This window comes from Oncorhynchus mykiss, chromosome 1 (genome assembly GCF_013265735.2).
Source record: "Oncorhynchus mykiss isolate Arlee chromosome 1, USDA_OmykA_1.1, whole genome shotgun sequence".
NCBI lineage: Eukaryota > Metazoa > Chordata > Actinopteri > Salmoniformes > Salmonidae > Oncorhynchus > Oncorhynchus mykiss.
The window spans coordinates 8315815-8341406 of NC_048565.1; the positions used below are offsets into that span (position 1 = coordinate 8315815).

Consider the following 25592-nt stretch of genomic DNA (forward strand, 5'->3'; position numbering starts at 1 on the left):
CACCATCCCCCTCTCTCTCACCATCCCCCTCTCTCTCTCTCTCGCGCCCCCCCCTCTCTCGCCCCCCCCCTCTCTCGCCCCCCTCTCTCACCATCCCCCTCTCTCTCACCATCCCTCTCTCGCGCCCCCCCCTCTCTCGCCCCCCTCTCTCTCACCATCCCTCTCCCCCTCTCATTATTCCCCTACCCCCTATTTCTTCCCCTCTCATTACCCCTCTCCCCCCCATTATCCCTCCCTCCCTCCCTCATTATCCCTCCCTCCCTCATTCATTATCCCTCTCCCTCCCTCCCTCCCTCATTATCCCTCTCTCCCACCCTCATTATCCCTCTCTCCCACCCTCATTATCCCTCTCCCACCCTCATTATCCCTCTCCCACCCTCATTATCCCTCTCCCACCCTCATTATCCCTCTCCCACCCTCATTATCCCTCTCCCACCCTCATTATCCCTCTCCCACCCTCATTATCCCTCTCCCATCCTCATTATCCCTCTCCCTATGTCCCTTCACTCCTCCCTCACCTGAGTTGCTCTCTGAGATGTCCCCTGTGTTATCCTCACTCCCTCACCTGAGTTGCTCTCCGAGATGGCCCCTGGGTTATTACTGTTGGGCGTGAGTCCTCCGTCTCGGTGGGGGAGGGAGCACTGGGAGGTGGTGAGCCTGTGGTTGAGCTCCCCTCTGGGGGGACCCTGACCTTCCCCGGACCTCCAGCCGCCCCCCGGCAGAACACCCAGACTCTGACTCTTCAACAGGCCCTCCATGTATGGAGAGCACATTAGAGTGGACAGCTGAGAGAGGGGGTGGATTAGAGGAGAGAGAGAGAGGTACTAAGATATGATATGATATAAGATATGAATACAGGCACAGAAAATGAAGTATAGGGGAAAGAAAATTCAAGTAAAAACAGGGAGAGAAAAAAGGAAAGCATTTCAGATTGGCAAAGCTGAGAGGTAATGGAAAAGACATAAGGAATGAGAGGTAGAGAGAGATCAGCCACTGAAGAGCATATCAGGGATAGGAGCCTGAGACACCAACATACACACAGAGACAGGGGAGAGAGAATGATTGGTGTGTCTTCTCAACTCTCTCTATATCTGCGCGCGCGTGTGTGTGTGTGTGTGTATGTGTGTGTGTGTGTGTGTGTGTGTCACCTTAACTGTGTTGACAAGGGCCAGCAGACGGGGGTTGTTTTGCTCCACAGCCTCCAGACACTGGAACATGGCCGTCACATGGGGCTCACTCAGCAGAAAGGCCTCCACTGAGAGAGAGAGCGAGAGAGAGGCAGGCGGGGAGAGAGAGAGAGAGGCAGGCGGGGAGAGAGAGAGAGAGAGGCAGGCGGGGAGAGAGAGAGAGAGGCAGGCGGGGAGAGAGAGAGAGAGAGGCAGGCGGGGAGAGAGAGAGAGAGAGGCAGGCGGGGAGAGAGAGAGAGAGGCAGGCGGGGAGAGAGAGAGGAGAGAAAAGGGAGAAAAAGTCAAGATAAGATAGGGGCAGGGTAAAAATCAATAATACACTCAGTCAATCAACATCCAAGACCCAGAAGATTGATTACATCATTCTTTCATCAAAATTCTATTTGCAAATGGTATTGGTTTGGCTCAACCTCACACCCACCCAACCTCACACCCACCCACTTTCACTCCCCCACCCACTCTCACTCCCCCACCCACTCTCACTCCCCCACCCACTCTCACTCCCCCACCCACCCTCACACCCACCCAACCTCACACCCACCCACTTTCACTCCCCCACCCACTCTCACTCCCCCACCCACTTTCACTCCCCCACCCACTCTCACACCCACTCTCACTCCCCCACCCACCCTCACTCCCCCACCCACCCAACCTCACACCCACCCACCCAACCTCACACCCACCCACCCAACCTCACACCCACCCACCCAACCTCACTCCCTCACCCAACCTCACTCCCCCACCCAACCTCACTCCCCCACCCACCAGGCAGATTTTTGTTGGGTTCAAATGCCAAATCTGTTTTTTCTCCCACTCTTACCGTTGTAGTACTTGCTCGTGTGTCCCTGGTGTTTGAGCAGGGGTCGGAGCTGGGCTGACAGCAGGTGGACCTGTAGGCTGTGCAGCAGCCAGCGCTCGGCCTTGTAACCCTCCCCAACACTCTTCAGCCCACTGCTCAGCACAGGCTCCAGCTTACTAAACTACAGGGCCAGAGAGGGGAAGGAGAGAGGTGATGGTAGAGGGAGAGAGCGAGAGGGGAAGGAGAGAGGTGATGGTAGAGGGAGAGAGCGAGAGGGAAAGGAGAGAGGTGATGGTAGAGGGAGAGAGCGAGAGGGGAAGGAGAGAGGTGATGGTAGAGGGAGAGAGCGAGAGTGGAAGGAGAGAGGTGATGGTAGAGGGAGAGAGCGAGAGGGGAAGGAGAGAGGTGATGGTAGCGGGAGAGAGCGAGAGGGGAAGGAGAGAGGTGATGGTAGAGGGAGAGAGCGAGAGGGGAAGGAGAGAGGTGATGGTAGCGGGAGAGAGCGAGAGGGGAAGGAGAGAGGTGATGGTAGCGGGGGAGAGAGCGCGAGCAAGAGGGGAAGGAGAGAGGTGATGGTAGCGGGAGAGAGCGAGAGGGGAAGGAGAGAGGTGATGGTAGCGGGAGAGAGCGAGAGGGGAAGGAGAGAGGTGATGGTAGAGGGAGAGAGAGCGCGAGCAAGAGGGGAAGGAGAGAGGTGATGGTAGAGGGAGAGAGCGACAAAATAGGAGTATATAGGAGAGAGAGTGGGGAAGTGATGGAATAGAAAAACAAAGAGGGAGAATAGATGAGAGGATGAAGGAGAGAAATCAATAGAGAGAGAGAAAAACACTTGAATCAGTTATTGAACCCATTACCCTTTACGGTTGTGAGGTCTGGGGCCCGGCTCACCAACCAAGAATTCACACAATGGGACAAACACCAAAATTGAGAACGCAGAGCAGAATTAGGTCGATATCCGCTAATTATCAAAATCCAGAAAATACCTTTTAAATTTGACAACCATCTAAAAAAGGAAGCGATTCCTAAACCTTCCATAACAAAGCCATCACTACAGAGTGATGAACCTGGAGAAGAGTCCCCTAAACCTTCCATAACAAATCACTACAGAGTGATGAACCTGGAGAAGAGTCCCCTAAACCTTCCATAACAAATCACTACAGAGTGATGAACCTGGAGAAGAGTCCCCTAAACAAGCTGGTCCTGGGGCTCTGTTCACAAACAGACCACACAGAGCCCCAGGACAGCAACACAATTAGACCCAACCAAATCATGAGAAAACAAAAAGTTAATAAAAAAAACTGAGCAAACTAAAACGCTATTTGGCCCTAAACAGAGAGTACACCGTGGTAGAATACCTGACCACTGTGACTGACCCAAACTTAAGGAAAGCTTTGACTATGTGTAGACTCAGTGAGCATAGCCTTGCTATTGAGAAAGGCCGCCGTAGGCAGACCTGGCTCTCAAGAGAAGACAGGCTATGTGCTCACTGCCCATAAAATGAGGTGGAAACTGAGCTGCACTTCCTAACCTCCTGCCCAATGTATGACCATATTAGAGAGACATATTTCCCTCAGATTACACAGATTCACAAAGATTTAAAAAACAAATCCTAATTTGATAAACTCCCATATCTACTGGGTGAAATACCACAGTGTGCCATCACAGCAGCAACATTTGTGACCTGTTGCCACAAGGGCAACCAGTGAAGAACAAACACCATTATAAATACAACCCATATTTATTTATATTCCCTTTTGTACTTTAACTATTTGCACATCATTACAACACTGTTTATAGAGACATGTGAAATATGAGAGAGAAACTCACATCAAAGCTGTGCTCACATAACCATTATATATAAACAGGTGACCCCTCTCTCTGTGGCTGATCCCGGTCTCTCCAGCTGTTTGCTATGTAACAGTAGCCTGTTCTGAGATCTGTGTGCTATGTAACAGTAGCCTGGTCTGAGATCTGTTTGCTATGTAACAGTAGCCTGGTCTGAGATCTGTTTGCTATGTAACAGTAGCCTGTTCTGAGATCTGTTTGCTATGTAACAGTAGCCTGTTCTGAGATCTGTTCGGTATGTAACAGTAGCCTGTTCTGAGATCTGTTTGGTAGTTAATGAAGAGAGCAGCAGAGGTTGACAAGGATGTTGATGAAGTATGACCCAAGTAAGAAAGTCACTATGGTCCTTATTTTTAAACTCATTGTCAACCGTGGACCTACCAGTTCAGATTTAGCATCAAATTAGCACCAGGCCTCAGTGGCACCCTACTCCCTACTTAGTGCACTTCTTTTGGCCAAGGCTCATAGTGGCACCCTATTCCCTACTTAGTGCACTTCTTTTGGCCAAGGCTCATAGTGGCACCCTATTCCCTACTTGGTGTACTTCTTTCGACCAGGGGTCATAACGTAGTGCACTACGTAGGGAATAGGGTGCCATTTGGGATGCAACTGATGTCTGTGGTCACAACAAACTGTACTGGATCCACCATAATAGACACAGGGTGAATCGTCATTGGAAGGAGATAACATGCCTGTTCTATTTACGAGGCTAGATGAGGGCTGACGGAGCGGACATACCTGTTCTACATGAGAGGCCAGGTGAGGGCTGACATACCTGTTCTACATGAGAGGCCAGGTGGGGCTGACGGAGCGGACATACCTGTTCTACATGAGAGGCCAGGTGAGGGCTGACATACCTGTTCTACATGAGAGGCCAGGTGAGGGCTGACATACCTGTTCTACATGAGAGGCCAGGTGAGGCTGACGGAGCGGACATACCTGTTCTACATGAGAGGCCAGGTGAGGGCTGACATACCTGTTCTACATGAGAGGCCAGGTGAGGGCTGACATACCTGTTCTACATGACAGGCCAGGTGAGGGCTGACATACCTGTTCTACATGAGAGGCCAGGTGAGGGCTGACATACCTGTGCTACATGAGAGGCCAGGTGGGGCTGACGGAGCGGACATACCTGTTCTACATGAGAGGCCAGGTGAGGACTGACATACCTGTGCTACGTGAGAGGCCAGGTGGGGCTGACGGAGCGGACATACCTGTTCTACATGAGAGGCCAGGTGAGGGCTGACATACCTGTTCTACATGAGAGGCCAGGTGAGGGCCGACATACCTGTTCTACATGAGAGGCCAGGTGAGGGCTGACATACCTGTTCTACATGAGAGGCCAGGTGAGGGCTGACATACCTGTTCTACATGAGAGGCCAGGTGAGGGCTGACATACCTGTTCTACATGAGAGGCCAGGTGAGGGCTGACATACCTGTTCTACATGAGAGGCCAGGTGAGGGCTGACGGAGCGGACATACCTGTTCTACATGAGAGGCCAGGTGAGGGCTGACATACCTGTTCTACATGAGAGGCCAGGTGAGGGCTGACATACCTGTTCTACATGAGAGGCCAGGTGAGGGCTGACATACCTGTTCTACATGAGAGGCCAGGTGAGGGCTGACATACCTGTTCTACATGAGAGGCCAGGTGAGGGCTGACATACCTGTTCTACATGAGAGGCCAGGTGAGGCTGACATACCTGTTCTACATGAGAGACCAGGTGAGGGCTGACGGAACGGACATACCTGTTCTACATGAGAGGCCAGGTGGGGCTGACATACCTGTAGAACATGAGAGGCCAGGTGAGGGCTGACATACCTGTTCTACATGAGAGGCCAGGTGAGGGCTGACGGAGCGGACATACCTGTTCTACATGAGAGGCCAGGTGAGGGCTGACGGAGCGGACATACCTGTTCTACATGAGAGGCCAGGTGAGGGCTGACATACCTGTTCTACATGAGAGGCCAGGTGAGGGCTGACATACCTGTTCTACATGAGATGCCAGGTGAGGGCTGACATACCTGTTCTACATGAGAGGCCAGGTGAGGGCTGACATACCTGTTCTACATGAGAGGCCAGGTGAGGGCTGACGGAGCGGACATACCTGTTCTACATGAGAGGCCAGGTGAGGGCTGACGGAGCGGACATACCTGTTCTAAATGAGAGGCCAGGTGAGGGCTGACGGAGCGGACATACCTGTTCTACATGAGAGGCCAGGTGGGGCTGACATACCTGTAGAACATGAGAGGCCAGGTGAGGGCTGACATACCTGTTCTACATGAGAGGCCAGGTGAGGGCTGACGGAGCGGACATACCTGTTCTACATGAGAGGCCAGGTGAGGGCTGACGGAGCGGACATACCTGTTCTACATGAGAGGCCAGGTGAGGGCTGACATACCTGTTCTACATGAGAGGCCAGGTGAGGGCTGACATACCTGTTCTACATGAGATGCCAGGTGAGGGCTGACATACCTGTTCTACATGAGAGGCCAGGTAAGGGCTGACATACCTGTTCTACATGAGAGGCCAGGTGAGGGCTGACATACCTGTTCTACATGAGAGGCCAGGTGAGGGCTGACGGAGCGGACATACCTGTTCTAAATGAGAGGCCAGGTGAGGGCTCACGGAGCGGACATACCTGTTCTACATGAGAGGCCAGGTGAGGGCTGACGTACCTGTTCTACATGAGAGGCCAGGTGAGGGCTGACGGAGCGGACATACCTGTTCTACATGAGAGGCCAGGTGAGGGCTGACGGAGCGGACATACCTGTTCTACATGAGAGGCCAGGTGAGGGCTGACATACCTGTTCTACATGACAGGCCAGGTGAGGGCTGACATACCTGTTCTACATGAGAGGCCAGGTGGGGCTGACGGAGCGGACATACCTGTTCTACATGAGAGGCCAGGTGAGGGCTGACATACCTGTTCTACATGAGAGGCCAGGTGAGGGCTGACATACCTGTTCTACATGAGATGCCAGGTGAGGGCTGACATACCTGTTCTACATGAGAGGCCAGGTGAGGGCTGACGTACCTGTTCTACATGACAGGCCAGGTGAGGGCTGACATACCTGTTCTACATGAGAGGCCAGGTGAGGGCTGACGGAGCGGACATACCTGTTCTACATGAGAGGCCAGGTGAGGGCTGACATACCTGTTCTACATGAGAGGCCAGGTGAGGGCTGACATACCTGTTCTACATGAGAGGCCAGGTGAGGGCTGACGTACCTGTTCTACATGAGAGGCCAGGTGAGGGCTGACGGAGCGGACATACCTGTTCTACATGAGAGGCCAGGTGAGGGCTGACATACCTGTTCTACATGAGAGGCCAGGTGAGGGCTGACATACCTGTTCTACATGAGAGGCCAGGTGAGGGCTGACGTACCTGTTCTACATGAGAGGCCAGGTGAGGGCTGACGGAGCGGACATACCTGTTCTACATGAGAGGCCAGGTGAGGGCTGACATACCTGTTCTACATGAGAGGCCAGGTGAGGGCTGACGTACCTGTTCTACATGAGAGGCCAGGTGAGGGCTGACGGAGCGGACATACCTGTTCTACATGAGAGGCCAGGTGAGGGCTGACATACCTGTTCTACATGAGAGGCCAGGTGAGGGCTGACATACCTGTTCTACATGAGAGGCCAGGTGAGGGCTGACATACCTGTTCTACATGAGAGGCCAGGTGAGGGCTGACATACCTGTTCTACATGAGAGGCCAGGTGAGGGCTGACATACCTGTTCTACATGAGAGGCCAGGTGAGGGCTGACATACCTGTTCTACATGAGAGGCCAGGTGAGGGCTGACATACCTGTTCTACATGAGAGGCCAGGTGAGGGCTGACATACCTGTTCTACATGAGAGGCCAGGTGAGGGCTGACATACCTGTTCTACATGAGAGGCCAGGTGAGGGCTGACATACCTGTTCTACATGAGAGGCCAGGTGAGGGCTGACGGAGCGGACATACCTGTTCTACATGAGAGGCCAGGTGAGGGCTGACGGAGCAGACATACCTGTTCTACATGAGAGGCCAGGTGAGGGCTGACATACCTGTTCTACATGACAGGCCAGGTGAGGGCTGACATACCTGTTCTACATGACAGGCCAGGTGAGGGCTGACATACCTGTTCTACATGAGAGGCCAGGTGGGGCTGACGGAGCGGACATACCTGTTCTACATGAGAGGCCAGGTGAGGGCTGACATACCTGTTCTACATGAGAGGCCAGGTGAGGGCTGACATACCTGTTCTACATGAGAGGCCAGGTGAGGGCTGACGTACCTGTTCTACATGACAGGCCAGGTGAGGGCTGACATACCTGTTCTACATGAGAGGCCAGGTGAGGGCTGACGGAGCGGACATACCTGTTCTACATGAGAGGCCAGGTGAGGGCTGACATACCTGTTCTACATGAGAGGCCAGGTGAGGGCTGACATACCTGTTCTACATGAGAGGCCAGGTAAGGGCTGACATACCTGTTCTACATGAGAGGCCAGGTGAGGGCTGACATACCTGTTCTACATGAGAGGCCAGGTGAGGGCTGACATACCTGTTCTACATGAGAGGCCAGGTGAGGGCTGACATACCTGTTCTACATGAGAGGCCAGGTGAGGGCTGACATACCTGTTCTACATGAGAGGCCAGGTGAGGGCTGACATACCTGTTCTACATGAGAGGCGAGGTGAGGGCTGACATACCTGTTCTACATGAGAGGCCAGGTGAGGGCTGACATACCTGTTCTACATGAGAGGCCAGGTGAGGGCTGACATACCTGTTCTACATGAGAGGCCAGGTGAGGGCTGACATACCTGTTCTACATGAGAGGCCAGGTGAGGGCTGACATACCTGTTCTACATGAGAGGCCAGGTGAGGGCTGACGGAGCGGACATACCTGTTCTACATGAGAGGCCAGGTGAGGGCTGACGGAGCAGACATACCTGTTCTACATGAGAGGCCAGGTGAGGACTGACATACCTGTGCTACATGAGAGGCCAGGTGAGGGCTGACATACCTGTGCTACATGAGAGGCCAGGTGAGGGCTGACATACCTGTTCTACATGAGAGGCCAGGTGAGGGCTGACATACCTGTTCTACATGAGAGGCCAGGTAAGGGCTGACATACCTGTTCTACATGAGAGGCCAGGTGAGGGCTGACGTACCTGTTCTACATGACAGGCCAGGTGAGGGCTGACATACCTGTTCTACATGACAGGCCAGGTGAGGGCTGACATACCTGTTCTACATGAGAGGCCAGGTGGGGCTGACGGAGCGGACATACCTGTTCTACATGAGAGGCCAGGTGAGGGCTGACATACCTGTTCTACATGAGAGGCCAGGTGAGGGCTGACATACCTGTTCTACATGAGATGCCAGGTGAGGGCTGACATACCTGTTCTACATGAGAGGCCAGGTGAGGGCTGACGTACCTGTTCTACATGACAGGCCAGGTGAGGGCTGACATACCTGTTCTACATGAGAGGCCAGGTGAGGGCTGACGGAGCGGACATACCTGTTCTACATGAGAGGCCAGGTGAGGGCTGACATACCTGTTCTACATGAGAGGCCAGGTGAGGGCTGACATACCTGTTCTACATGAGAGGCCAGGTGAGGGCTGACGTACCTGTTCTACATGACAGGCCAGGTGAGGGCTGACATACCTGTTCTACATGAGAGGCCAGGTGAGGGCTGACGGAGCGGACATACCTGTTCTACATGAGAGGCCAGGTGAGGGCTGACATACCTGTTCTACATGAGAGGCCAGGTGAGGGCTGACATACCTGTTCTACATGAGAGGCCAGGTGAGGGCTGACATACCTGTTCTACATGACAGGCCAGGTGAGGGCTGACATACCTGTTCTACATGAGAGGCCAGGTGAGGGCTGACGGAGCGGACATACCTGTTCTACATGAGAGGCCAGGTGAGGGCTGACATACCTGTTCTACATGAGAGGCCAGGTGAGGGCTGACATACCTGTTCTACTTGAGAGGCCAGGTGAGGGCTGACATACCTGTTCTACATGAGAGGCCAGGTGAGGGCTGACGGAGCGGACACGCCACACGAAGGGCCAGTAGTCTTTCTGCTTGTAGTACACCTGCAACGCAAAACCAGACTTTTACTACAGTACAATGGCATTGGTATGAGACTAATCTTCCAGCATAAAATAAAAAAAATACTAAATATAATCTGAGAAAAAGTAGAACAATTATGACCTGTTCGTTGTCAGCAGCTCTTTGTCACGAGAACTTTCAATCACAAACGATAATAACTAACAATCAATCAACTTTGACTAATCCCAGAGGTTCGCAAAAAACCCTGGGTTTAATAATAATTAGGTAAAGACTCAGCTTATGCAAAAAAGTTAGTACAGTTTATTCACGAGAGCTGCTCTAAAGTCAAGAATGCTAACACAGTCTTTATAACACACACACACACACACACACACAAAGCTCAAATCTTAAGCCACGCCTTGCTCAGACAGTCAGTGTTTTTCCACTACACAGACACACTGGTTCTTTAATCCGCAACACGTTTCATAATGTTCTGCCAGCCTAACAGTGTCTCCCCTCCACGGGTGGAGACAGAATGTCCTGTAAGGAACACGGTAGTACAACTCGTCTGTGGATAGCTCCTCTTATCATTTGTTTCCCACCCTGCTTACATACTTAAAAGGAACAAAAAAAGGTCCATTGTTCTAATTCTGACTAGAACTACACAACATCATCAGATCGTTTTTGTGATTCTAATAAAATATCATACAATTATATGTTTTAAGGTTGGAATATTTTAAGTCATTACCTTGAAGCATATAATTCCCTGATCACTCTTTTGCACCCTGACTCAAATAAAAATGCAAGGAAGGAAAGCAGAAGCTCCATGGCAATAACATGACAGAGCGTCTGGAAAACAGACAAATAACAGTGCCTTGTGTAAGCCAAGCTTTTCTCCCCCCCAAAAAAACATACAAAATGCCCAGAGTAGAAGAGTAGTCAGTCCCGAGGCCTGACCTGCTCGTGCTTGAGGCCGTGGCTGAGGATGTGGTCCATGTCCTTGTGCAGCCGCTGTAGACCCCCGTAGCGAGACCACACGTTGGGGTTGCTGCTGGACACCAGGCCCTCCACCGTGGTCTTCAGACTAGACAGCAGCTTCCAGTGTTCCCTCCTGGAGAGAGAGAGAGAGAAAGAGAGAAAGAGAGAAAGAGAGAGAGAGAGAGAGAGAGAGAGAGAGAAAAAGAGAGAGAGAAGTCAGGTTTGAATGAACTCGTGCTCCATCCAAAACACTCAAGAGCAGACAGTTGAGCAGAGAGATAAACACATCAAGTGACTGACAGAGAAGAAAACCACAACCATACAATCATATACTGTCATAACAAACTACTTTTCTTAAAACTGCATTGTTGGTTAAGGGTTAAGGTTTTTTTTAAAGTAACCATTTCACTGTAAGGGCTACACCTGTTGTGCCAAATAAAATTTGATTTGACTGTGCAATGACCCCAAAACAAACCATGGTGACTACAAACTACTGGCTGTGGACTGCATTTACAGCGCCTAATGATATGCATTGTACTAGGCTAAGTAGCTATAGTGTACTCAGACCATAGACACACAGTGCCTTCAGAAAGTATTCAGAGCCCTGGACTTTTCCCACATTTTATTACGTCACAGCCTTACTCTAAAATTGATTAAATAAATACAAATCCTCAGCAATCTACACACAATACCCCAATAATGATAAAGCGAAAACAGGTTTAGACATATTTGCAAATGTATTAAAGATGAAATACAGGAATACCTTATTTACATTATTATTCAGACCCTTTGTTGTGAGAGTCGAAATTGAGCTCAGGTGCATCCTGTTTCCATTGATCATCCCTTGGGGTGTTTCTACAACTTGGGAGTGCACCTGTGCTAAATTCAATCGATTAGAAAGGCACACACAGTTGACAGTGCATGTCAAAACCAAGCCTTGAGGTCGAAGGAATTGTCTGTAGAGCTCTGAGACAAGGATTGTGTGTACGCATTTCTGCAGCCTTGAAGGTACCAAAGAACACAGTGGCTTCCATCGAATAGAAGTTCGGAATCACCAAAACTCTTCCAAGAGCTGGCTGCCCGGCCAAACTGAAAAATCAGGGGGAGAAAGGCCTTGGTCTGGGAGGTGACCAAGAACCCCGATGGTCACTCTGACAGAGCTCCAGAGTTCCTCTGTGGAGATGGGAGAACCTTCCAGAAGGAGAACTATCTCTGTAGCACTCCACCAATTAGGCCTTTGTGGTAGAGTGGCCAGATGGAAGCCACTCCTCAGTAAAAGGCATATGACAGCAGCTTGGAGTTTGACAAAAAGGCAGCTAAAGACTCTCAGACCATGAGAAAATGATTTTCTCATCTGATGAAACCAAGATTCAACTGTTTAGCCTGAATGCCAAGTATCATGTCCGGAGGAAACCTTGCACCATCCCTATGGTGTTGCATGGTGGTGGCAGCATCATGCTGTGGTGGTGGTGGTGTTTTTTTCAGAGTACCCCTTATTGGTGCAACAGAAAAGCCTCCTGGTGAAGTCATTAATATAGCAGTTAGCCTAGATGTGATTAGCAAATAAGTGTTTCCTAATGGTTGAGAAAGTAGTAGTTGTTTTATGTTTTTACAACATAGCGACCGCGCAGAGCATCTAAGACACTAGCTCTAGCGTACATAGCCAAGGTGATGTGGGCGACAATCTCCACGGCTAATCGTAAACTCTTAAAACAGTTGACTCCAAAAAGTAAATACACTGAGTAAACAAAACATTAAAAACACCTGCTCTTTCCCTGACATAGATTGACCAGGTGAAAGTGATGATCCCTTAATGATGCCACTTGTTAAATCCACTTCAAAATCAGTGTAGATGAAGGGGAGCAGACAGGTTAAAGAATGATTTTTCAGCCTTGAGATGATAGAGACATGGATTGTGGATGTGTGCCATTTCAGAGGATGAAATGGGCAAGACAATATTAAAGTGCCTCTGAACGGGATTTGGTAGTAGGTGCCAGGCGCACCGGTTTGTGTCAAGAACTGCAACGCTGCTGTGTTTTTTCACACTCAACAGTTTCACTTTTTATATCAAGAATTGTCCACCACCAAAGGACATCCAGCCAACATGACAACTGTGGGAAGCATTGTAGTCAACATGGGCAAGGATCCTTGTGGAACGCTTTCGACACTTTGCAGAGAGTCTTATGCCCGGACGAATTGAGGCTGTTCTTAGGACAAAAAAAGGGGAGCAACTCAATATTAGGAAGGTGTCCCTAATGTTTGGTGTACTCAGTGTATATTGTTATTCTGAGTGAGTGAATAGAGCGGTGTTTCCGCTTGCATGGAGAAAAGCAGGAGAAACAAAAGTGAAATTGATAGCGAGATAAAAAAAAAAAAATCAGGCAGCCGTTTTGCGAGCTCCGACTTCCCTATTTTCTATTTTGGGATTCTTGCTCCATTTATCCTTACTTTATATTCATGAAATTGAATTCACCATCATTTCATATAAACGACAAGAGCATTTGAACATCAGATCGGCATTTGCATACCCTGAACTACAGCTTCAACTCATTGCCCTGGGCAAGATAAGAGGAATACCTTCATGACCAAAAATGTGGACACCTGCTTGATGAACATCTCATTCCTTAAATAATGGGCATTAATATAGAGTTGGTCCTCCCTTTACTGCTATAACAGCCTCCACTCTTCTGGGAAGGCTTTCCACTAGACGTTGGAACATTGCAGCAGGGACTTGCTTCCATTCAGCCACAAGAGCATTCGTGTGGTCGGGCACTAATGTTGGGCGATTAGGCCTGGCTCGCAGTTGGCGTTCCAGTTCATCCCAAAGGTGTTCGATGGCGTAGAGGTCAAGACGCTGTGCAGGCCAGTCAAGTTCTTCCACACTGATTTCGACAAACTATTTCTGCAGCTCTTCGTTGTGCGTCAAGCATTGCGCTGTTTATGACTTCAAGCCTATCAACTCCCGAGATGAGGCTGGTGTAAACAAAGTGAAATGGCTGGCTAGTTAGGGCGCGCTAATAGCGTTTCAAACTTCACTCGCTCTGAGCCTTGGGGTTGTTGTTTCCCTTGCTCTGGATGGGTAACGCTGCTTCGATGGTGGCTGTTGTCGTTGTGTTGCTGGATCGAGCGAGGAGAGGGACGGAAGCTATACTGTTACACTGGCAATACTAAAATGACTATAAGAACATCCAATAGTCAACGGTTAATTAAATACAAATGGTATAGAGGGAAATAGTCCTATAATTCCTATAATAACTACAACCTAAAACCTCTTCCCTTGGAATATTGAAGACTCATGTTAAAAGGAACCACCAACTTTCATATGTTCTCATGTTCTGAGCAAGGAACTTAAACGTTAGCTTTCTTACATGGCACATATTGCACTTTTACTTTCTTCTCCAAAACTTTGTTTTTGCATTATTTAAACCAAATTGAACATGTTTCATTATTTACTTGAGGCTAAATTGATTTTATTGATGTATTATATTAAGTTAAAATAATTGTTCATTCAGTATTGTTGTAATTGTCATGATTACAACTACATTTAAATATTATTATTTTGTATTATTATTATTTTATATATATATATATATTTAAAAATAAAAAAATACATGTATTTATTTTATTATTATTTTTATTATTATTATTATTATTATTATTATTTTTTTTTTTTTTTTTTTTTTTTAACCTGCCGATTAAATCGGTATGGGCTTTTTTGGTCCTCCAATAATCGGTATCGCCGTTGAAAAATCATAATCGGTCGACCTCTAGTATTAACCAGGTGAAATTGTGTCACTTCCCTTGCGTTCATTGCATGCAGAGTCAGGGTATATGCAACTGTTTGGGCCGCCTGGCTCGTTGCAAACTAATTTCCCAGAATTTTAAGTAATTATGACATAACATTGAAGGCTGTACAATGTAACAGCAATATCGAAATGATAGTTTCTGGACTCAACCATATTAATGACCAAAGGCTCGTATTTCTGTGTGTTATTATGTTATAATTAAGTCTATGATTTGATATTTGATAGAGCAGTCTGACTGAGCGGTGGTAGGCAGCAGCAGGCTCGTAAGCATTCATTCAAACAGAACTTTCCTGCATTTGCCAGCAGCTCTTCACTGTGCTTCAAGTATTGAGCTGTTTATGACTTCAAGCCTATCAACTTCCGAGATTAGGCTGGTGTAACCGATGTGAAATGGCTAGCTAGTTAGCGGGGTGGGCGTTAATAGTGTGGTAGAGAGCGAAATAGTCCTATAAATACTATATTAACTACAACCTAAAACCTCTTACCTTGGAATATTGAAGTCTCATGTTAAAAGGAACCACCAGCTTTCATATGTTCTCATGTTCTGAGCAAGGAACTTAAACGTTAGCTTTCTTACATGGCACATATTGCACTTTTACTTCCTTCTCCAACACTTTGTTTTTGCATTATTTAAACCAAATTGAACATGTTTCATTTTTTATTTGAGGCTAAATTGATTTTTATTGATGTATTATATTAAGTTAAAATAAGTGTTAATTCAGTATTGTTGTAATTGTCATTATTACAAATACATTTAAAAAAAATAACACACACAACATTCACACACATTTATACTGACTCTACACACACGCATTCACATACAATCATTCATCTGATGCTACTCTGTTTGTCATATATCCTGATGCCTAGTCACCTTACCCCTATACCTATCTACCACTCCAGTATCCCTGCACATTGTTAATATGGTACTGACCCTGTATATTACCCCTACACCTATCTACCTCTACCACTCCAGTATCCCTGCACATTGTTAATATGGTACTGACCCTGTATATAGTCACCTTACCCCTACACCTATCTACCTCTACCACTCCAGTATCCCTGCACATTGTTAATATGGTACTGGAACTGACCCTGTATATTACCCCTACACCTATCTACCTCTACCACTCCAGTATCCCTGCACATTGTTAATATGGTACTGACCCTGTATATAGTCACCTTACCCCTACACCTATCTACCTCTACCACTCCAGTATCCTTGCACATTGTTAATATGGTACTGGAACTGACCCTGTATTTTACCCCTACACCTATCTACCTCTACCACTCCAGTATCCCTGCACATTGTTAATATGGTACTGGAACTGACCCTGTATATAGTCACCTTACCCCTATACCTATCTACCTCTACCACTCCAGTATCCCTGCACATTGTTAATATGGTACTGGAACTGACCCTGTATATTACCCCTACACCTATCTACCTCTACCACTCCAGTATCCCTGCACATTGTTAATATGGTACTGGAACTGACCCTGTATATTACCCCTACACCTATCTACCTCTACCACTCCAGTATCCCTGCACATTGTTAATATGGTACTATAACTGACCCTGGAGCTGATCCTGGAGCTGACCCTGTATATAGTCACCTTACCCCTATCTGTTGTTAATATGGTACTGGAACTGACCCTGGAGCTGACCCTGGAGCTGACCCTGTACACAGCTTCTTGCTTTCTCATGTTCTACTTATTTCTATTTCTCGTGAGTTTTTTGTTCTACCTTGTTATTTTTGATTCTATATATCGATTACTGCTTTGTTGGGTTTGGGGGTTGCAAGAAAAGGCAGTTCACGGTTTCTCATGACACGTGACATTAAAAGGAGACACAACAGACAACGTCCAAGCTCATTTCCAGGACTTCCTTCTTTTTCCTCAAGTCAGCAGCAACTGTAGCTGGAACTGACCGTCTCTTCCCCACACACCACTACAACACCAGGGTTTCTGTTTAAGAAACTGTGGCACCGGACATTTTAAAACGGATATTTGAGAAATGTACCAGACCCATATGCATTGGGTGCGTAACCTGATTAGGGCGTCCAGCCACGGTGTTGAGAATGACAGAAATCATACGTATAGTATGATAATTCATATTTACGACAATTTTTTTTAAATGAAATTCGAGTACATAACGAATTCCCGATTTTGGCTACTTTGAAGCAAGGTAAAACAACATGCAATATGTATTAAAACCTTTAAGTTTCAATCCATTAAAAATATATGTTTTAAAAATGGGATACAACCTCTAGCTAATTGCAAAGTGGTGTGATGCACTGATGAAGCCCACCTTCAGTTGCCTCTCTCCCACTCACTCTGTCCCACACACACACACTCTGTCCCACACACACACACACTCTGTCCCACACACACACACACTCTGTCCCACACACACACACACTCTGTCCCACACACACACACACTCTGTCCCACACACACACACACTCTGTCCCACACACACACACACTCTGTCCCACACACACACACTCTGTCCCACACACACACACTCTGTCCCACACACACACACTCTGTCCCACACACACACACTCTGTCCCACACACACACACTCTGTCCCACACACACACACTCTGTCCCACACACACACACTCTGTCCCACACACACACACTCTGTCCCACAAACACACTCTGTCCCACAAACACACTCTGTCCCACACACACACAAACACACTCTGTCCCACACACACACAAACAGACTCTGTCCCACACACACACACACACACACACAGACTCTGTCCCACACACACACACTCTGTCCCACACACACACACTCTGTCCCACACACACACACACTCTGTCCCACACACACACACACTCTGTCCCACACACACACACACACTCTGTCCCACACACACACACACTCTGTCCCACACACACACACACTCTGTCCCACACACACACACACTCTGTCCCACACACACACACACACACTCTGTCCCACACACACACACACTCTGTCCCACACACACACACACTCTGTCCCACACACACACACACTCTGTCCCACACACACACACTCTGTCCCACACACACACACACACACACACACTCTGTCCCACACACACACACACTCTGTCCCACACACACACACACTCTGTCCCACACACACACACACTCTGTCCCACACACACACACACTCTGTCCCACACACACACACACTCTGTCCCACACACACACACACACACTCTGTCCCACACACACACACACACACTCTGTCCCACACACACACACTCTGTCCCACACACACACACACTCTGTCCCACACACACACACTCTGTCCCACACACACACACACACACACACTCTGTCCCACACACACACACACTCTGTCCCACACACACACACACTCTGTCCCACACACACACACACTCTGTCCCACACACACACACACTCTGTCCCACACACACACACACTCTGTCCCACACACACACACACTCTGTCCCACACACACACACACTCTGTCCCACACACACACACACTCTGTCCCACACACACACACACTCTGTCCCACACACACACACACTCTGTCCCACACACACACACACTCTGTCCCACACACACACACACTCTGTCCCACACACACACACACACACTCTGTCCCACACACACACACACACACTCTGTCCCACACACACACACACACACTCTGTCCCACACACACACACACACACTCTGTCCCACACACACACACACACACTCTGTCCCACACACACACACACACTCTGTCCCACACACACACACACACTCTGTCCCACACACACACACACTCTGTCCCACACACACACACACACACACTCTGTCCCACACACACACACACACACACTCTGTCCCACACACACACACACACTCTGTCCCACACACACACACACACACACTCTGTCCCACACACACACACACACACACACTCTGTCCCACACACACACACACACACACACACTCTGTCCCACACACACACACACTCTGTCCCACACACACACACACTCTGTCCCACACACACACACACTCTGTCCCACACACACACACACTCTGTCCCACACACACACACACTCTGTCCCACACACACACACACTCTGTCCCACACACACACACACACACTCTGTCCCACACACACACACTCTGTCCCACACACACACACACTCTGTCCCACACACACACACACTCTGTCCCACACACACACACACTCTGTCCCACACACACACACACTCTGTCCCACACACACACACACTCTGTCCCACACACACACACACACACTCTGTCCCACACACACACACACACACTCTGTCCCACACACACACACACACACTCTGTCCCACACACACACACACACTCTGTCCCACACACACACACACACTCTGTCCCACACACACACACACACTCTGTCCCACACACACACTCTGTCCCACACACACACACACACACACTCTGTCCCACACACACACACACACACACTCTGTCCCACACACACACACACTCTGTCCCACACACACACACACTCTGTCCCACACACACACACACTCTGTCCCACACACACACACACACACTCTGTCCCACACACACACACACTCTGTCCCACACACACACACACTCTGTCCCACACACACACACACTCTGTCCCACACACACACACACTCTGTCCCACACACACACACACTCTGTCCCACACACACACACACTCTGTCCCACACACACACACACTCTGTCCCACACACACACACACTCTGTCCCACACACACACACACACACTCTGTCCCACACACACACACTCTGTCCCACACACACACACACTCTGTCCCACACACACACACACTCTGTCCCACACACACACACACTCTGTCCCACACACACACACACTCTGTCCCACACACACACACACTCTGTCCCACACACACACACACACACTCTGTCCCACACACACACACACACACTCTGTCCCACACACACACACACACACACTCTGTCCCACACACACACACACACACTCTGTCCCACACACACACACACACTCTGTCCCACACACACACACACACTCTGTCCCACACACACACTCTGTCCCACACACACACACACACACACTCTGTCCCACACACACACACACACACACACTCTGTCCCACACACACACACACACTCTGTCCCACACACACACACACACACACTCTGTCCCACACACACACACACACACACACTCTGTCCCACACACACACACACACACACTCTGTCCCACACACACACACACACTCTGTCCCACACACACACACACACACTCTGTCCCACACACACACACACACACTCTGTCCCACACACACACTCTGTCCCACACACACACACACACTCTGTCCCACACACACACTCTGTCCCCCCCACACACACACACACACTGTCCCACACACACGCTCTGTCCCACACACACGCTCTGTCCCACACACACACACACACACACTCTGTCCCACACACACACACACACTCTGTCCCACACACACGCTGTCCCACACACACCCACACACACACTCTGTCCCACACACACACTCTGTCCCACACACACACACACACTCTGTCCCACACACACACACACACTCTGTCCCACACACACACACACACTCTGTCCCACACACACACTCTGTCCCACACACACACACACACTCTGAAGCCCACCTTCAGTTGCCTCTCTCCCACTCACTCTGTCCCACACACACACATACACACTTTCTGTCCCACACACACACATACACACTTTCTGTCCCACACACACACACACACACTCTCTGTCCCACACACACTCTCTGTCCCACAGTGTGTGTGTGTGTGTGGGACAGAGTGTGTGTGTGGGACAGAGCGTGTGTGTGTGTGTGGGACAGAGTGTGTGTGTGTGTGTGTGTGTGTGTGTGGGGGGGGGACAGAGTGTGTGTGTGGGACAGAGTGTGTGTGTGTGTGTGTGTGGGACAGAGTGTGTGTGTGTGTGTGTGTGTGGGACTGTCTCCCCCACACACACACTGTCTCCCCCACACACACACACCCTCCCACACACACCCTCCCACACACACACACACCCTCCCTCCCACACACACACACACCCTCCCACACACACACACACCCTCCCACACACACACACACACCCTCCCACACACACACACACACACCCCCACACACACACACACACACCCTCCCACACACACACACACACCCTCCCACACACACACACACACACCCTCCCACACACACACACACTCTCCCACACACACACACACTCTCCCACACGAAAGTCTTGGGTCTTCGCATTAATCAAATCTGGTGGGAAGTATGACAGAAATGAGGCCTGAAACATCCCATTCAGGTTCAATAACAAAATATATCTAATTTGATTCAGGAGACGTGGTTGAGAGAAATGGCTGGTCAGCCTTATGGATGTGAAACGGGCTGTGTGGAGTGAACAAAGTCACATTCATGACCATTACAGGCTCTTTCAGTGTGCTAAGTGAGCAGTACCAAAAGTGACGACTATCACGAGTTCAACCATGGGCTGTTCGAATCAAATTAACATCACATTTTAAACCAGAGAAAGGCCAGAACATGGGACAAACACATTCTCCCCATAGCAGGGAGAATGGATAGTTTTACAGGAGGAGGTGGTGTGTGTGTGTGTGTGTGACTGCTTCGTGACTACTGGAGGAGTCACTCAGTGATTATAGGGTGGTCCAAGCTCCCAAGCAGTCACACAGATCAAAGCAAACGTCAACAACATGGCAATGAGGAGAGGCATGGGCCCCTAGTGCCAACCCTCATATCTGTGTAGTTCAATAAACAAGTTAGGAATTATGTGTTGTTGTAATTAAAAGATCGGCTGATTAATCAGCAGGGCCAATTAATTAGGGCCGATTTAAGATTTCATAACAAAAATCGGTAAATCTGCCATTTTTGATGCAGATTATGGCCGATTACATCCAGGAGGAAACTGCGTGGCAGGCTGACCACCTGTTACGTGAGTGCAGCATCAAAAAAATAAATAATTAAGTAGCTAGCTTGCATTAAACTTCTATGTAAAAAAAACAATCCATCTTAACATGATCACTAGTTAACTACACATGGTTGATGATATTACTAGGTTAACTAGCTTGTCCTGCGTTGCATATAATCGTTGCGGTGCCTGTTAATTTATCGTCGAATCACAGCCTACTTGAACTTCGCCAAACGGGTGATGATTTAACAAAAGCGCATTTGCGAGAAAAAAAAAAAAAAAAGCACAATTGTTGCACAATCGTACCTAACCATAAACATCAATGCCTTTCTTAAAATCAACACATAGAAGTATATAATTTTAAACCTGCATATTTAGTACAAACAAATTAATGTTAGCAGGCAATATTAACTAGGGAAATTGTCTCACTTCTCTTGCGTTCAGTGCAAGCAGAGTCAGGGTATATGCAACAGTTTGGGCCGCCTGGCTCGTTGCAAACTGTGTGAAGACCATTTCTTCCTAACAAAAGACCGTAATTAATTTGCCAGAATTGTACATCATTATGACATAACATTGAAGGTTGTGCAATGTAACAGAAATATTTAGACTTAGGGTTTCACCATTTCTATAACATACGGAACGATTCCGTATTTCACTGAAAGAATAAATGTTTTGTTTTCGAAATTATAGTTTCCGGATTTGACCATATTAATGACCTAAGGCTCGTATTTCTGTGTGTTATTATGTTATAATTAAGTCTATGATTTGATAGAGCAGTCTAACTGAGCGGTGGTAGGCAGCAGCAGGCTCATAAGCATTCATTCAAATAGTACTTTACTTTCAAACACGTTTGCCAGCAGCTCTTATCAATGCTTGAAGCACAGCGCTGTTTATGACTTCAAGCCTATCAACTCCTGAGAGGCTGGCATTACTAAAGTGCCTATAAGAACATCCAATAGCCAAAGGTATATGAAATACAAATGGTATAGAGAGAAATAGTCGACGTGTCATAATTCCTATAATAACTACAACCTAAAAGTTCTTAACTGGGAATATTGAACCACCAGCTTTCACATGTTCTCATGTTCTGAGCAAGGAACTTAAACATTAGCTTTTTTTACATGGCACATATTGCACTTTTACTTTCTTCTCCAACACTGTGTTTTGGCATTATTTAAACCAAATTGAAAAATGTTTCATTATTTATTCAACTAAATAGATTTTATTTGTGAAATGTATTAAGTTAAAATAAAAGTGTTCATTCAGTATTGTTGTAATTGTCATTATTACAAATATATATTTTTAAAAAATATAATAAATTGCTATCGGCATGGAAAAATCATAATCGGTCGACCTCTAGTTGTAATTGTAAACAGTTGAGTCAGCTGGTCTACGACTAATGACCTTGTGCATCATACTCTGAGTGCAGCCACAATTCACTGATGCATTAATATACACACACAAAGAGAATGTTTGCACCAATTTCCATGTCTTATAATACACTACATGACCAAAAGTATGTGGACACCTGCTCGACGAACATCTCATTTCAAAATCACAGGCATTAATATGGAGTTGGTCCCCTCCCTTTGCTGCTATAACAGCCTCCACTCTCCTGGGAAGGCTTTCCACTAGATGCTGGAACATTGCTGTGCAGACTTGCTTCCATTCAGCCACAAGAGCATTAGTGCGGTCGGGCACTGGTGTTGGGCGATTAGGGAGTCGGCGTTCCAATTAATCTCAAAGGTGTTTGATGGGGTTGAGGTAAAGGTCTCTGTGCAGGCCAGTCAAGTTCTTCCACACCGATCTTGACAAACTACTTCTGTATGGACCTCACTTTGTGCACTGGGGCTGAAATAGGAAAGGGCCTTCCCCAAACTGTTCCCACAAAGTTGGAAGCACAGAAACGTCTAGAATGTCATTTTATGCTGTAGCATTAAGTTTTCCCTTCACTGGAACTAAGGTGTCTATCCCGAACCATATAAAAACAGCCCCAGACCATTATTCCTCCTCCACCAAACTTTACAGTTGGCATTATTAATTTGGGCAGGTAGCGTTTTCCTGCAATTTGCCAAACCCAGATTCGTCAGTTCGACTACCAGATGGTGAAACGTGATTCATCACTCCAGAGAACGCGTGTCCACTGCTCCAGAGTCAAATGGCGGTGAGCTTTACACCACTCCAGCCGACGCTTGGTATTGTGCATGGTGATCTCATGCTTGTGTGTGGCTGCTCTGCCATGGAAACCTATTTCATGAAGCTCCCAACTAACAGTTCTGTTAGTGCTGACATTGCTTCCAGAGGCCGTTTGGAAATCAGTAGCGAGTGCTCTAGCAGGGCAGAAATTTGACGAACTGACTTGTTGGAAAGGTGTCATCGTCATATGACGATGCCACTTTGAAAGTCACTAAGCTCTTCAGTAAGGCCATTCTACTGCCAATGTTTGTCTATGGAGATTGCGCAGCAGTGTGCTTGATTTATTTATTTTTTTACAGCGGTCGGTAACAGCTGTGGCTGAAATAGCCTAATCTACTAATTTGAAGGGGTGTCCACATACTTTTATAAATATAGTGTAGCACGGTACATTACATACAATAAGGTCTGTCTATTGTTGAAAGCACGAAAAGGATTGCTTTGATTGGCAGGTAATACAACATGGATAAAACTGTTGTCGCTATAGTGCATTTCCTCAGGACTGAGCCTCTTCCCAAAACTTAGCAAACAGAGGTGGCTTGTTGCTAACACCCTGGCCTTAGAACACTGTACAAATGTGCTGTTAGTTAGCTGCCAAATTACATAAACTGATCATTTATTGTATGCAAATCCCTGCGTCATACACAGATAACACTGGAGACTAAAGTCAATCAAATAGCAAAGGCTGACCCCAGCTAGTTAGGCGCCTGTCCTGCAAACACAAACAATGATTCATTAACCCCGGCAATGTTAATTCTATAAAACAGCTACACCTTGGGGACGCATCCATTTGCCATACCAAAAACATTGGTTCCTTCCAGAGTTTGCAGGTTACGTAGCTATTTAACTAACGTTGCTAGCTAGCTAGTTAGTTTAGCGTCATCTAGCGAATGCTAGTTTAGCTAACAAATATGAGGTATTATTGGATGTGACATGGTACTGAACTGAGGAAAACACTTAAAATATATATATATATATTTCAGATGTTTTTTGTATTCGTAAACATTCAAAATGTAGTCAACGACCTAGTCGACTAAGCTAACTTTAGCTAACAAGCATCAACATTCAAACTTGGTTAGCTAGCTTGGTTAGCCGAGTCCCGACCCAGTCCCTCACCTGCGTTCCTCGGCTTTTTCCTCCGAAGTAATCTCCATTTCATCGGAGCAGGGGGGAAACTGAATACGGTATCAGCTTCCCCCCAAGTCCCCTTCCAGTATGCACAAGTCACCGGCCACTTACAGTCAGTCGGTGGCTTAAAATTAGCTCGTCGCATTCACTTTTGACTAGGAGTGTGACTGTAGTCCAACATAAGCGCTGTCAGTGTCAAAATCACAAGTCTAAACAGCAGGACAGGCCTGAACAGAAACACACAACCACATGACTTCAGTGGGCGGGGTTGATGTTTCTCAGGCTCCGACTCAAACTCTTTGACACAGGTTGATTTGTCGGTGATAATATTGATAACATTTATTTTTGCTGGAGCTATTTAATGCAAACTAGCCTCATACTGATCTGATCTGTGAGTTATTCTAATGAACATGCCTGCATATTTTCTACCTTTCCCAAGTATCCTGTATTCTCTGTTGAATCAAGTCTGGGACATTAAATGTCAAGTTTCACATTATTATTTGTAGCTGGTGGGGGATGACTAATGACAGCCCTGAATGCCACTTTTTTTTTTAAAAGTGAAGTGTGATAGAGTGAGAGAGTGAGAGAGCGAGAAAGAGAGAGAACCCTTCACCA

The 25592-nt window shown here is 47.8% G+C and overlaps 1 protein-coding gene across 2 annotated transcripts in view; it reads right to left on the reverse strand.

The window, feature by feature from the left end:
* Positions 1-25273, reverse strand: part of LOC110529671 (run domain Beclin-1-interacting and cysteine-rich domain-containing protein) — a 66450-nt gene extending 41177 nt beyond the window's left edge. Inside the window, exons 1-6 of one of the 2 annotated variants that reach the window (XM_036986903.1) lie at positions 24966-25273; positions 10840-10993; positions 9843-9926; positions 2008-2167; positions 1149-1255; positions 566-785 (exon numbers count right to left, since the gene is read on the reverse strand). In XM_036986903.1, coding sequence (XP_036842798.1) covers positions 566-785; positions 1149-1255; positions 2008-2167; positions 9843-9926; positions 10840-10993; positions 24966-25003 — 763 coding nt within the window. In that variant the 5' untranslated portion in view covers positions 25004-25273. The remainder of the gene's footprint in view (positions 1-565; positions 786-1148; positions 1256-2007; positions 2168-9842; positions 9927-10839; positions 10994-24965) is intronic. The other variant, XM_036986914.1, reaches the window with a different exon arrangement.
* Positions 25274-25592: the final 319 nt, after the last annotated feature.